The 14,061-nt window shown below is 41.3% G+C and overlaps 2 protein-coding genes across 17 annotated transcripts in view; one reads left to right on the top strand and one right to left on the bottom strand.

Annotated features, from left to right (window-relative positions):
- The first annotated feature begins 277 nt into the window (after positions 1 to 277).
- On the top strand, positions 278 to 3,044 carry LOC307046264 (fibrinogen-like protein 1-like protein). 2 transcript variants are annotated; one of them, XM_079692621.1, is made up of 3 exons: positions 278 to 444; positions 547 to 707; positions 1,728 to 3,044. In XM_079692621.1, the coding sequence occupies exons 2-3, from the start codon at positions 563 to 565 to the stop codon at positions 2,420 to 2,422; spliced, it is 840 nt and encodes a 279-aa protein (XP_079548747.1). In that variant the 5' UTR covers positions 278 to 444; positions 547 to 562; the 3' UTR covers positions 2,423 to 3,044. The 2 variants fall into 2 exon arrangements, with proteins under 2 accessions (XP_079548747.1, XP_079548746.1); XM_079692620.1 differs by having other exon boundaries at positions 279 to 707.
- The window catches only part of chrm5a (cholinergic receptor, muscarinic 5a), a 32,302-nt gene continuing 20,738 nt past the window's right edge, over positions 2,498 to 14,061 (bottom strand). For 5 of the 15 annotated variants that reach the window (XM_079692600.1, XM_079692598.1, XM_079692599.1 and 2 more), the window contains 3 exons: positions 13,241 to 13,344; positions 10,879 to 11,088; positions 2,498 to 5,116 (listed from right to left, as the gene is read on the bottom strand). In XM_079692600.1, coding sequence (XP_079548726.1) covers positions 3,478 to 5,034 — 1,557 coding nt within the window. In that variant the 5' untranslated portion in view covers positions 5,035 to 5,116; positions 10,879 to 11,088; positions 13,241 to 13,344 and the 3' untranslated portion in view covers positions 2,498 to 3,477. Of the gene's footprint in view, positions 5,117 to 10,127; positions 10,230 to 10,878; positions 11,089 to 13,175; positions 13,197 to 13,240; positions 13,345 to 14,061 lie in introns of those variants that run through there. The other 10 variants (XM_079692602.1, XM_079692601.1, XM_079692596.1 and 7 more) reach the window with 8 other exon arrangements.

Raw genomic sequence — 14,061 nt, 5'->3', positions numbered from 1 at the left:
TTTAACAACACTGTTCTTTACCTTAAGTTAAAGCAAAGTTAAAGGAATACACTTCCAGATAAAAAAAAAAAACTTTTGAGTTAAATCCCTACAATTCAGTCTCATCTGAACTTCAGTTTCATTTGCTATTGAAGTGATTTAAGTAGAGCAGAGATAAGTGTTTACATAGATCATATCTCCCCATTTACATGTAGCTTTATCCCCCATGACACAGATAAGTGGAGGGTTGGTAGTTTTCATTGGGATGTTAAACTGAGGCTGAAGTCCAGCTGTGACTGCAGTAGAAGGCTTTGTGAAGGGGCCTGCAATCAGTGAACTCTCAGCAGCCAACAGCCCTGCATGCATTCCAGTGATTCTCATTCAACAAGTGGAGATTAATACAGTGGAAGTGTGGAAGATTTGGGTAAATACAACAACATATGTTATACAGGGTTGTCCTTGAAGGTAAGGGTTTTTTCACTACACCTTGTTAGTGTTCTGTTCATTTAGTACACTGAATTCAGTAAGAAGCGTACAGTGCTGTGTTATTAACTGTTAGTTTGACAGCAAAGGAAAGTGTAGGATGCAGTGTGTGAGATGCTGGCTGCAAGCAGCGATCCTGGTGCTGCTCAGTGTGGCTGGAGTAGACATGGAGTACCTCCAAGCTGAGAACCTAAATCTTCTTCCCCCTGATGAGCACAACTTGGTCCTGAACGGTGGAATGAGAGGTATTTATTTGTGCAGACTTTTACTTTCAGTTCTTTTTGCTGCTTGATGTCAGTAACGTACTTTGCTTGCAGTTGTTGGGAATTTGAAATGGTCATAACTTGTGCAGAATATTGAAAACTCAAGCTAAAAATAGAGATATATTATGCACTATGTGTCCTGTGATTGCTTTAATCATTTTAATTACTTTTATCTTAGATTATCAGTGTGGATTATCCAAAGAGTGAGGGTCAAATTCCAAACCTAACTTGTTTAGTGACTTATTCATGATAAGTGTTATGTCCCGTGATGTGATTTGTGCATCTTAGTGAGATCATTTTTCAGACAAACAGTTGTAATAGTTTCGCAATTGATCAAGGTTTAACATGTTTACCTGGGAGGAATTGAGAAATAGTGCTGTGCTGTTGACATCAATGTTATGACTAATCACTGGCATTGCTTTCCAATGGCTCAATGTAGTGTTTTACGCTGCCACCTGGAGGTCTAGATACGGATGTTATCACATTGTTCAAAAAGTGGTTGCAAATCTAATTTACACTTAGAATTTCCCGGAAATATAGTTATTTAATGTATTGCAGGGAGCTACATTTTAGAGGTTTGACCAATGTGTACGATGCATCTGAAGCTAAATCTAGCAGCCTGTTAGCTTCTTAGCACAAAGATTAGTTACAAGATCCACAATCAGCGACCAGCTGCCCTAAAACAATGCAGTGCTTTATCTTTGCATCTAATCTAATCGCAATAAAGCAAGTTAGCGACCACAATTTGAGGGGCAGCTCTGCTTCAAAATCCTACTCAATGTGACAAGTACCAATAAGGAAGAGAGTAAGAAGCACCCAAAGAAACACAATGACTTCAAAGAGAGACACATTTTCTACAAAGTGATACAAAGAGAGACAAACAGGCTCCTGATATTAAAAATGTAATCATCTAAGGATACATGAAGGTTGATTGTTCCATCTGTTTATCATACCTAATCTATCAATCACCAGTCAGGACTTAAATATACATTTACCCAACAGTGCTGCCCAGAGACTGCCATGAAATGCTGATGACCTCTTCGGGCAAGGCCAGAGACGGGGTTTACCTGATCCAACCAGGTGACCTCCGAATCGTGGCCTATTGTGCCATGCAGGAGGGAGGCTGGACCGTGGTGCAGCATATCACCGTCAATAGCAGTGTGGATTTCGATCGTACCTGGGCTGAGTACAAGAATGGCTTTGGGGCTGTAACTGGTGATCACTGGCTCGGAAACGAATACATTCATCAGCTCACCCGTGGCCCTGGGCGCTACAAACTGGGAGTAAAACTAGTGGACCGAGAGGCCGTCACTAAAACGGGGGAGTATGATCCATTCCTGGTGGAGGGTGAATCATCAGCATACAGGCTGAGGCTGGGCTTGTTCCAGGGCTCAGCTATTGACGCTCTGACCCTGGACACAGAGAACTACCTGCATGACAACCAGCGGTTCACCACTAAAGACAGAGACAATGACAACTACTTCCAAAATTGTGCTAAGCTGGAGTTTCAGGGGGTGCCGGGAGGAGGTTGGTGGTACGACGCGTGTGCTGGTGCCAACCTCAATCGCAGGAATGTTATCTACTGGCAAAAGGACTGCAATAAGGAGCGACTGTGCAAGTATGCATGGATGATGGTGAGACCTTCAGACACAGTTAAACTGATTCAAAGTGGAGACTGCAAGAAGGATGAGCTATGAGGAACCAGGATTTGGCAACTATTGAGGGCCAGGAGTTTAGTTTTTTTCATTTAGACATTTTCTTTGTGCTGGACACGCAATTTACCACTTTTATTCAGAAATGCATGGACAGGATCACAAAATACTGAAAAGAACAAAAAAAGAATCACAACATTGAAACACACTATAAAAATGCAGTACATTTTAGCTCCATTGATCACCATGTCAATACATGAAGCAAAAGGTCTCATAACTCCCCAAATTGCAAGTGCAGATTCATCACAATTACAAAAAGTGTTCATAGCATTATAGCTTATGACACATGTACATTTTTTTCCAAGTCATCTCTGATCCAATGCTTACACGAAGGAACATTTCACAAATAGCATTTTATTTGCCACAGTACATTACACGTTTTCCAGAAGTACAATGAAGATATGATGACATATTTACTAAGCTACATTAATTCAGAGGAAGAAAATACTATATTTGAACGCAAAAGAAATATCCTTTAAAAGTTACAATCTTGATTATGCAAGCAGGTTCTGACCTTAGGAAAACATGTATTAGTCCTTTAAGTTAAAATAGCAACTTTAAAATGTGCATTCTCAATACAAATAAAAAAATGTAAATACCAACAGAATACATTTGCATGTGTTTTGACTTTTTGGGTGTAAGAGCATCAATACAGGAGTTATCAAAGGGTTGGAGCAATTTGATATGATACAGATGTTAAACTGTGCATCTTGAATACAACAACGGTCTGTGTAAAATAATTTCAGTATTAATCGATGGCATATCCTGCATAAGCACATCCATTTTGGATTTTTACGTTTTAGAATATATTTACACTGTCACTGTTTGTTTTGGGGCACTTTTATAATGTCTTCCATTTCCAAAGTTATAAACATCCACTATAGCAGAACAACTGATTAATGAGAAACATTGTAAATTGTACCAGTTCCTTGACACAGTTTTAATACTTGTGATACTGGGTACAATTCAAGTTCATGAAGCTTACATTAACAATAGAAAGAAACATACCTAACAGCCATTATCCTAGAATAAAAAATAGTTCATGTCAGTTTGGAGCTGACCACAGAGTTTTGTCCATACCAGTAAAGTTTCTCCTCAATCCTTTTCTTCTTCCACTGGCAAAGTAAGAGCATACGGAAGGTCTTTTGGAAAGTCTTGTTACAAAGGGCGTAGCACATGGGATTGACGGTGCTGTTGACGTAGCACAGCCAGTAGCCCAGATGCCAGAGGGAGGGGGGAATGCAGTCTTTGCAGAAGGTGGAAATAAGCACCATGATGTTATATGGCGTCCATGTTAGGATGAAAGCCAACAAGATAGCGCTGAGAGTCTGAGCTGCCTTCCTCTCCTTGATCAGCACCATCCTCTTCCTCTTGGTGATCTGGTTCTTCAGTGTGGCGTCTATGGTCTTCGCCGTCGAGGAGGTGGATGGAACGCTCATGGACTCAGCCGAAGAGAAAGTCGATGATGCCATTTTGGTGTCTCCATTTTTGATGTGGTTCTCCACGTCAGTGTCTTTGGCCACAGGCTTAAATTTGTAGGACACACACTTGCCGCTCTTCTGAGAGTTGCTTTTGGGCGGAGTCTGAAAGTAGCAATCCTCCTCATAGCTACTAAGCTGCTCGCTCTCGCTGCCCACTCCGCTCTTGAGGGTCTCACAAGCCTGGTTCCTGAAGGAGGGTTGCAATCCCCCTGGTGACACTGGCCTGTCCTCGTCCTCTGACGAAGCGTAACTGTTGAAGGTGGTCAGCTGACCAGCTTTGGACCACTCGTCATTGGTGGTGGCTGCTGATTTGGCCGCATGGCTTCTGCTGGAGGAAGACCAAGAGGCTTGATTCCTGTCATGCGATGTTGACCTTAATTTACAGCTAAAACAGGATCTGACAATGGTCTTCTGAGGCGGGGGGACCCCAGACTCGGTAGGATAAGTAACCCCCTGCAACTCAGCCAGATCTTTGGTCCTTTTCTCAGTCTCCTTGTAGATTCGACAGTACAGAATTGTCATGACTGACACGGGAATGTAAAAGGCGGCGATCGCTGTCCCAAAGGTTATCACAGGCTCGGAGAGAAACTGGATCTGGCATTGCTTCTCATCGACATTCCTTTTTCCGACAAAGTACTGCCAGCAGAGAATAGGTGGGGCCCACAGAACAAGTGACACCATCCACGCCAAACCTATCATGATGCCAGCTCGTTTGGGAGTCCTCTTGGCCCTGTAGGTCAGAGGTCTGGTGATGGAAAAATATCTGTCGAAACTGATTACCAACAAGTTCATGACAGAGGCATTACTGGCTACATAGTCCAATGCCAACCACAGGTCACAAGCAAGGTTCCCTAAGGCCCAGTAGCCCATCAGTATATACGAGGTATACAGGTTCATGGAGAAAACACCTATGATGAGGTCAGCAGCTGCCAGGCTCAGCAGGTAGTAATTATTCACCGTCTTCAGCTGGCTGTTGACCTTAAAGGACAGCATCACCAGCACATTCCCTACAATGGTGATGAGGCTGACTATAGCCGACACGGTGGCAATGGTAATCACCTCCCAGAGATTGACCATGTGAATATCCGTTGTGGTATTTCCAGTTAAGTTCGACATGCTATCTCCTATTTTCTTCTTTCATTTATTTGCATCCAACCATGACAAGAGTGTTGGGACTTTTCATTTTCAAGAAGATCTCCTGGTAAGAAAAGAAAGCAAAAATGTTATTCTGGAGCCATTCAGACAGAGATGTTCCATTTATAGCCACTGGATGGCATCAATTCATCATGTTGAGCATCACACACTCATGCTTGGCTAGATACTAAGGAGTAGGAACATTGAAAAGATAGTGTTTTGCTTTTTGAGACTTAATGTTTGTGTTTGGCATATATGCTTAACAAATGGATAGCATTTACTGTTGACAATTATATATCATGTTACTGAAGGCTTGTTTTCTCTAATATTTGTTGCTCTCATCGTTAAGGAATTCTGTTAAGCTATTGTACTACATGCAGCTCACACAACTATATCAAGCTCACGTGAGTATACCCATATGGCGTTTTAGGCAAACATCTGTGGCACATTCAAATAAATCCAGGCCATTGCACAATTGTGTTATTTGCTCTAAATCTGTTGTGCTTGTGCATAAACTCAATTTGTAGTTCACTAAGATGGACATAACTTGATTAAACAAATTATGATAGTGATTTTGGCTTATTTGGTCCTTATGTCCTTGTCCTTTGGGCTTACTAGCTTTACTTTTAGGGTTCTTGACTAGGAATGTTTAACCAAGCAAAAATAAAACCAACTCTAAATGAGCCAATACTATCAAAAGAATCATTTAATGTGTTTGAACTCACAAATGCAGTTGGTGCCCAACTTAGAGTCTGGTGAATCATACAAATCTGCCTACGTGTCAAACTCGCTGCCAGCTAATACTTCAGCCATGCATACTATTTCTGCAGTGTTTACTAAATGTTTAAGAGTTATGGCCCTAAATGATCAAATGAGCAGATATCTTCTGAGTGGAAAGCCTGCGCAGTTCCATAGTTGTGCAATATATTCACTTTAGCAACAGAAGCATTTTCAGTTAGCACATGTTATCATTTCCCTCTTTAGAACAACAGTTGAACTCCACATTTTTTGAAACTTCCAGGTCTCCAAAATAATTACAGAGGTACGTGTATACAATTAAGTACATTAAGTAAATCTTGGGTTTTAAAAATCACAAGTATACCGACTCGTCTTGGTTTTACACAATGATTAAGCATTTTTGTCATGGGTGATTAAACAGTGTTCATGCTCGGTGCAAATGTCTGATACTATCAAGGTGGTATATCACTTACATCAACACACCCTGCACCATTAGAGGGCAGCCAACAACGTCCACACATAGAAACTAACATGAAAGCACAATTGGCCCCTTCACTCTCAGGCTATTACAGTGGGGTGCATGCTATTTTTTATCCCAGGGTGCTGGACGCACCAATCGATAGTGGCTGGGGGTTTACAGTCCTTTGATGGCAGCGCTTGTACACTCCAGGTCTTATGTGGGAATGGTGGGGGGTGGGGTGGGGTCATGTAATGCTGTTTCTCTGCCCACGTGTGCCTGTGCACCAACACTCAAAAACTACATTGAGGATTGTTTCTGTGGATCTGATATTACTCAAACTTTTTGATGCTCCAAACTAAAAGAAGCTTTTGGAAGGTCATGCACAGGGCGCAGATGCTGGGCTGTAAAACATGGCACTGAAATGTACAGATTTTAAGCAGAGCAAGTGGCACAGCTTAAAATACCAATGCCGTAATGTCCAGTTGGCTGAGGTATTCCCCGGGAGAGGAGTAAGGAAATGACACTGTAGAATAGTATACACAGAGACTAGCATCAAGCTCAAACATTGTATAGTGACTATATATATATATATATATATATATATATATATATATATATATATATATATATATATATATATACTAGTCTGAATGGCCATCTTTGTTTCCCTACAGAATATAAGTATTTGCATATGCAAATACTACAAATAGTGGAATTGCCCTCAAACCGAGGGGATTTGATGCTGCTTCAACACATTTGATAAAAACTCTCAAGGCAAGAGAAAGACCACATGGCACTGTCATGCATTTGTAGGTCATGAAAGCCAAGGCATCAAAGCAAAACAATGTGTTGTCCCCTAGGTTTGTTTTGAACACACGGGTCCAGGTTGGCAACTTCGTAGAACAAAGAACTTAAAGGCAACGCTGGCTGTGTTATAGGGTCATGAGGTTTTCTCCCTGCAGTTTCCCTGTTGCATTGATCATGAAACAAAGGTTGCTGAAAACTATGACCTATGAGTATTTTGCAATTTTTTTCCACTTAATCTTTTATTTCTCATGTACTAGGAAACACTCTCCTGACTGCTCTCTGTAGAGCTACTCCTTAAATTGTTTGCAATTTTAACCAAAAATGTATTGCTTTAGACAGCATCAATATCCGGTGAGAAATAACTTCCTCACTCATTGGCAATTATTTGACAGTGCCAGGTTTGCAGGAGTGCTACCAACAGCCTGAAGCCCACACAAATAACATTCCAGTCACCATGGGGGTCCGCCTGCAGGACTTGTATCGGCTCTCATCTTGTTGTAAAAGGATATTTCAAATCACATCACTCAAAATCCCGACATCAACACTGTTTAGTTTAGCATAAATGTATCCCCAGATCTATCTGCTATTTCCTGGTGAATAATCATTCGGTACCAATTGTTTACCTTCATAATGAATTAAGATGGTGTTGGTTTTTAAACTTAAGATATCGTTTTTTCCATGTAGCTGGTGGTTGGTGTTGCTACCTTGGTTGAAAGGCCCCCCACTTTAGTCTTCGGTAAAATATAGAACTATTGGATCAATTATATGAAATTTAGTGCTGATATTTATTGAACTTTGTATTGTTAAAAAAAACACCAGACACATTTAACTAATTGTGCCTTTTAAATAGTAAAAGTCTGCTTGTTGGCAGTGTAATTGTTAGCATGTTAGCATGTGGACGTTAGCATACAGATGTAAGCATTTTGTAGCTTGAACATAAAGAGAAGCCTCACAGAGCCATTCGTTTATTTTTTATAGACAGCGTAGCCACTCTGAAGTGTTCAATGATTAATTTAAACTGTACGGACATACAGTAAGGCAGTGTTGTAGGAATTAAACCCAAATACCCCAGTGGGTATAAAGATAGTCCAGGCATATGTTCCCTTATCCAGGACAAAAAGGCTGAACCATCAGTGATTAATTTTGATGCCACAAAAAAGTAAAACAATAATGATCAGCAGGAATTTGAGAAACATAGAAATTGCTGACTCACTGATGACTGTTGTGTTGCTAAGCTTTCACAAAAACAGAAAATACTCATACCTCCGGACCTCAACAGGTAAAGAAAGTCAAGCTTGCTAATAGCTTCTAAATCGAGGCAGGAAGTGTCTTAATGGTACACTCAGAGTGTGGGGTAAATATGGACTCTGCATTACTATAAATAGTGCATATGGTCCGGTGTGGCCTCTAGTTGGACTTTTCAGGGATGCAGTTTGGAATCAAATGTATCCTACGGTGGGGGAGAGCTTTGTGAGGCTGTCTGGGTCAGAGGAATGGGGGAGGTTTTAAAAACAAAAGCAATGCTGCAGAATTTCGTAGCACATCGCCTATATTGGGATTGGGTTATACAGCGTATGAGGATAAAATACCCTTGAGTCATTTGTGCCATATAATGGTGCAAAGAGGTCTTGCATTCACTCTTGCCCAGAAAACTCATTACATGTACATCCTTAGAGTATTAGACTGCCTCCTGAAATATCTTGTTAGCTCTGTATGCATAAGTGATGGTCATTGATCCACTGATTAACAGTGTCCAGTCGGTGAGGCAGGTAGCACAAATCGGTTCAGAGCCTTCACACTGAGTACAGAGGTGGACATGTTGAAGGGTGGCTTCCTGCAGGTCCTCTGGCACCTGGCCACCAGTGCTCCTGCTCAGTGGCTTCATACACCGGCCCCCCACCAGGTCCCCCAGTCATACATAACCTTTTTCTACACTCTCCTTTGGTTGGAAACACGAAAGCGCATGTGTGTGGCATTTGTGGAAGAAAGGGAAAAAGATAAGAGAGACCAGAAGAAGAAGTAGAAGAAGTAGGAGAGAGCCAAAGAGATGCGAGTCAAAGCAAAGGAGTCAAGGGACACCATGTGTGTCTGCGTGGAGAGCAATCTATGTATGATGTGCAAATCAGCCCAGAGCTTTTTGGTACAATAGTTCTTGCATCCTGTAGTCAGCAGCACTGACCCATGGTTAAGTATCCTGCATATGTGTCTTTCTGAATGAGGACACAAGAAATGCTTGAATAATTATGTGAATCAGGCATTGGAGGAGAAGCAAAGAGGATTATAAATGTTCACATGTAAGATCCAGCTCCTAAACATGCAACCTGAAATATTCATAAGTGCGTCACTGTTGGTGACACACGATGTGTACTTTTCTTCTTTTTGTGTATTTAGAGCCTAAATATTGTGCGTCACTGTTGAGTTTAAAACAAGTAAAAACTTTGAAAAACATTTCCTCTCCGCTGGGAAATGGTAATCAGATGAATATTATGATCTGCTAAAGGACACCCTGCAGTGGGTTTGGCAGCTGCTGAAGGGCATACAACGAATTTGCTTAATGCCTCGAGGAGTTCATTTTTATGAGCAACAACATTTCATTAATGATCCATCGTTTGGATAATGATCTAGCTATGAAGTCATTTGCATTTTCTTTAATGAAGATTTCTCTAAATGTGAGTGTCTTTCTCTGTTTGAGCCTCTGGGTTGTCTGATATCACCAACTCATAACACGCCCAATCTTCTCCGTAATGATGTCTGCAAAAACAAGGGTAATGGTTGGAATAACCTCCATGCTGTTCAAATATTAAATTTCAGTTATGGTTGGAAGTAAGGCACTTACTCAGAAACACATGAACATTAAGCTACTATCTCAGTTTGATAATCTAGTTATAATCTGTCTGATGCTATAGCATTTCCCTACAGGACATTTGCAAAATCACATTTAAAAAATACAATTTACGGGTCAAATTGCCAGTCAATGCTAGTGGTCTACAATCCATTCACGATTCTTCAAAACCCACCTAACCATTTCATTTTATGGCAGCTACTTTTTATTTTGAAAGAACCCATGAACCTTTGTTCATTGGTTGAAGCACCTCAGAACATCTCTGGGGACAGGATGGACTCGTTAAAATCACGCTTCACTGCTTAATCCTTCCGTGTTTAGTCATTTCCACTTAATCAAAGAGAGAGGGAGAAATTAGGTGAGAGCGACGTGCTTTAGCTTTTGAATTTTTGTTTTTTTGTTTTGGGAAAAACAGGAATTTAAAATATCAGAACCAGCAAATTAAATGAGGATACTGTTTTTGAATTTTAAGATATTTTTAAGACAACAAATTGACAGGAAATGGGAGTAAAGGGTAGGTAAAAATAGGTTAGGAGAATATATGAAATAGAAATAAGTGGAAGAAGGATGATGGTATAAAATATACATGCTGCTATATGGGGAGGCTTACAGACCCTCAAACACATACTTCCTCAATGTCTTTAGAGATAAGCTTAACATAGGCTTTAACATGTATCTAATTTGTGATTTAATAATACACTTTTCTATATAAAGTCTGCCAGAAGAACAGATGCATGCACATCTTTCCGGCAGCACATCCTCTGTTGCCTTCATTAAGGTAAAAGGCTACATTAAAAATACATGCCGAGACCTCTCAGACATGCACTTGTGCGCACATGACGCTGTTTCCCCTGAAATTTAGGTCATGCCTTTGTGCATTAATCAAAAAGTGCATACTCAATCAATCATGATTCTCTGACTGCGAAACAAGTCACTGATGTAAAGGGGGAAGGGGGAAACGAAAGATGAACATACTCACAGTAGACTTTCAGTTTCACAGTCTTCTGTTTAAGCGCAGGTTGTGTATCCTGGTGAGAGTAAAGTTCACGGTTAATCCCTTTGTTTTGCCTGGGAAGCCTTCAGGTCAAGTGTGGCGCTGAGGATCACAACACAGTTGGAGAGAGGATTGAGGTGGATGTGAAAATCCTGCCGACTTGACCCTCGCATGCCAGAGGAGTCCGGGGTACAACTGTGAGAGGAGAAAAGAGAATGAAGAGGAAGAGGAGGGTGGACAACCAGGAGGATTCGGTCATCCCTGTTCAAGAGGCGCAGAGCACAGCATCACGTTCCCTCCATTCAACACAGGCACCTCGATGAGTAAAGTATCCTCAAGTTGCACAGCATCCTTACTTGGTCATTCATACACAAGTATAATCTAGCCAGGAACCTAAGAAAGAGGACAGGAGAGAACTTTCTTCCCAGTCTGAGCTGAGCTTGATGAACTGCCTCTCAACCAAGTTGAAGCAGAACGTCAGCGAGAGGCTGCCTGACGCCTGAGTCCAGTCACTGCTACTGCCACTCTGCTGCTGCCGCTGCATCTATACTCTGGCTGACACACACAGATGTAGCTGACGTTGGCTTGCTGGGTGGAGAAATTCCCATAGGGCTGAATGGTTCATCGTGTTTCGGGACTGTGAGCATGCAGCTTAGACCACAGAGTGTGAGAGGGAGGAAGGAGAGGGAGGGGGAGGTTGAAAAGGAGGTGGCTTGGTGGCTTCTTAGGGGTTCTTTTAGGAAGGTGTGGGCGGAAGAAGGGAGTGTATGTGTGTAGGTGGTGGTGGTGGAAGTGAGGGTGGTGTTTAGTCCGAGCAGTCAAGCCGAATCCTGCTTTTGTGTGGTTGTATCAACCCATTAATTACCTCCAATGGCATGTCTTTTGTGTGTTTTTGTACGGAAAAGCAAGAAGAGACAGTGTTTGAACAGCATATCAGCCAACTCATCTGCAGAGCATAAAACGCCTCTGCTGCCTTTGTGCTCCCATGGGAGAGCGCTGACATGGCTGGGCCAGATAAGCACACTACTGAAGTGACAGATGTTTTTTATTGGGACATTTGTATGGGTGTTTGTGTGCGAGTGCACGTGTTTATACTGCATTGTGCTGATTGGAGAATGATTCGTTTGGCATCCTGGATTGCTATAAAGTCCTTGTATGTTGTAATCCAGATGATGGCTGCTGATGGGTCCCATAAGCTCCCATCATATCAGATGAGAGATGCACTAATAAATCCAGTTGCTGCCACAATATTACTTTGAATTATAGAACACACGGGAGGTATTGTCCCTCTTTTCAATTTATGGCTCTGGATTATATTCACAAGGTCACAAGACAAAGCTGCCTCTTGATACAGTCATTTATTGTGTAGTCGAATAAAGGAAATATGAGGGGTTGTGGAAGGAATAACAAACAGGGAAATAAGAAAATAAATGTCATGGTGCAAACACTGTTTATCTTTTCAGACTTTTCTCAAACCTTTGCTTTCTTCAGGGTCATTTCAAATCTAAATTTGCTTGAAACTACTTGGAGTACAATGAGTAAGTGAAGTGTACTTTTTTAAGGTGTTTCTGAGAGACAAAAGAAGGACACAAAATAGAGAATATAAAGAAGTAATAAAAAAAAAGAACATAATAACATTTGCCAATTATTATAATGTAGAAATATGTTAAAGACCCTTTGAAGAGCTGCACTTTGCCCTGTGTGGAAGCTGCTTAGTGCACTGTAGATAGACAACACTCCCCCCTATCCTTCAATTTGACATTTGTCATAATGCAGCTCTAACCCATGATATTGCGACCATGTCCGAGCTATATTCCAATGACATGATTGATGCGTTTCATGAAATCCGTGTCACGTCTGTTCCACAGAGCAGCGTCTATGCCTCACGCCCCTCCACCCTGCCTGACAGTCTAATCTAATGCTATCTCCAGGCAGCTAGCCAAAGGACAGACACCTGGCTCATCATTACCGTTGAATCGCTGACCGACACAAAGTTAGAGCATCGTCATGTTTTTTATGTGAGACATACACACATTAACACTCACACAGAGGTGCAGGTTCGCATATCAGCAATGTGCTTTTACAAGCCCATTCATATTGATTATATTTTTGAAGATGTCTTATTGATTAAATCACAAAAGTCAATTAGAAGTAATGTCAAGCTTATGCATTATTAACTTTCTCATTATAACTGATCAGTACCTGAAATAAAGCTTGACCTTTAACATTAAGCCCAAACAAAATTATAGATTTTCAATACACTTAACCTAAAAGTGCTTTACCTCCCATATTAATTGTGTTGGTTTTGGTAATCCTTGCCTCATCCTCTCTGGAAAACAATACTCACAGGTTATCTAACGATGTCAGGGAAGCACTGCTATCATTTTCTGCTCATCTGCATCCTGGAGGAATAGCAGCTTTTGCACAGGTCACTGTCTGATCACCGCATGCCTGTGAGAGAGACAAGATGGGAGAGGACATCAACACAGCCAGGGATGGATTGCATCTGTCCACAGACCACAGGGGCTTGCTTATCTTCCGACCCAATTGTGCACCCATATGCTGGAGGGAAAAAATATCAGTTTTTCGATCTTTCCTCCTCAAAAAGTGTTTGTGCTTTAGGCAATAGATGTTTCCAGAATTGAAACTAATACATTATCTTTATTTAGCTAAATACTGCCCGTGGGTTTTTGATTTGATTTGTTATTTGCCAAATTAGCTTGCATCACTATAAACAATAAAGCTCCAGCAGAAAAACCTGAATCAATCAATAGTTCACTCTGGAGCCCGCTTTAATCTTGTAGATCCCCGGCAGCATACGTGTCTCTCCACACTGCTGAAAGGATCGAATCTTCTGATGTCCTTCTCTTATAAAGGCTTTGATGTGCAACAATGTTTATCTGCCGTCGTGCCTGCCTATTCCTTTTCTTTCTGTCTCCCTCCGTCCCCAAGCAACAACTCCTTTTTGACATAATGATTTGCCAGTTCCTTGTAGCCTACTGTTTCAGTGAATTTACAAGTCCCCCTACTGTGGAGCTCGCTTTTATGCTACAGTATAAAAGATTGCTTTCTCAGATGATAAGACACACAGGGTGTTTTTGTTTTTCAAGAAATTTGCTGCATAAAATACCTCGTTGAATACTCTGACCGTTGTGAGATTTCTAAGGA

The sequence above is a fragment of the Notothenia rossii genome (assembly GCF_949606895.1).
Source record: "Notothenia rossii genome assembly, chromosome: 7".
Classification (NCBI taxonomy): domain Eukaryota; kingdom Metazoa; phylum Chordata; class Actinopteri; order Perciformes; family Nototheniidae; genus Notothenia; species Notothenia rossii.
This window is presented reverse-complemented; position numbering and strand designations above follow the sequence as displayed.

Bases quoted from the DNA above. Each gene is read 5' to 3' on its own strand.
- LOC307046264 (XM_079692621.1), top strand. From the start codon at position 563: ATGCAGTGTGTGAGATGCTGGCTGCAAGCAGCGATCCTGGTGCTGCTC. The intron at 708-1,727 runs GTATTTATTTGT...TTTACCCAACAG, and splicing joins CCTGAACGGTGGAATGAGAG to TGCTGCCCAGAGACTGCCAT.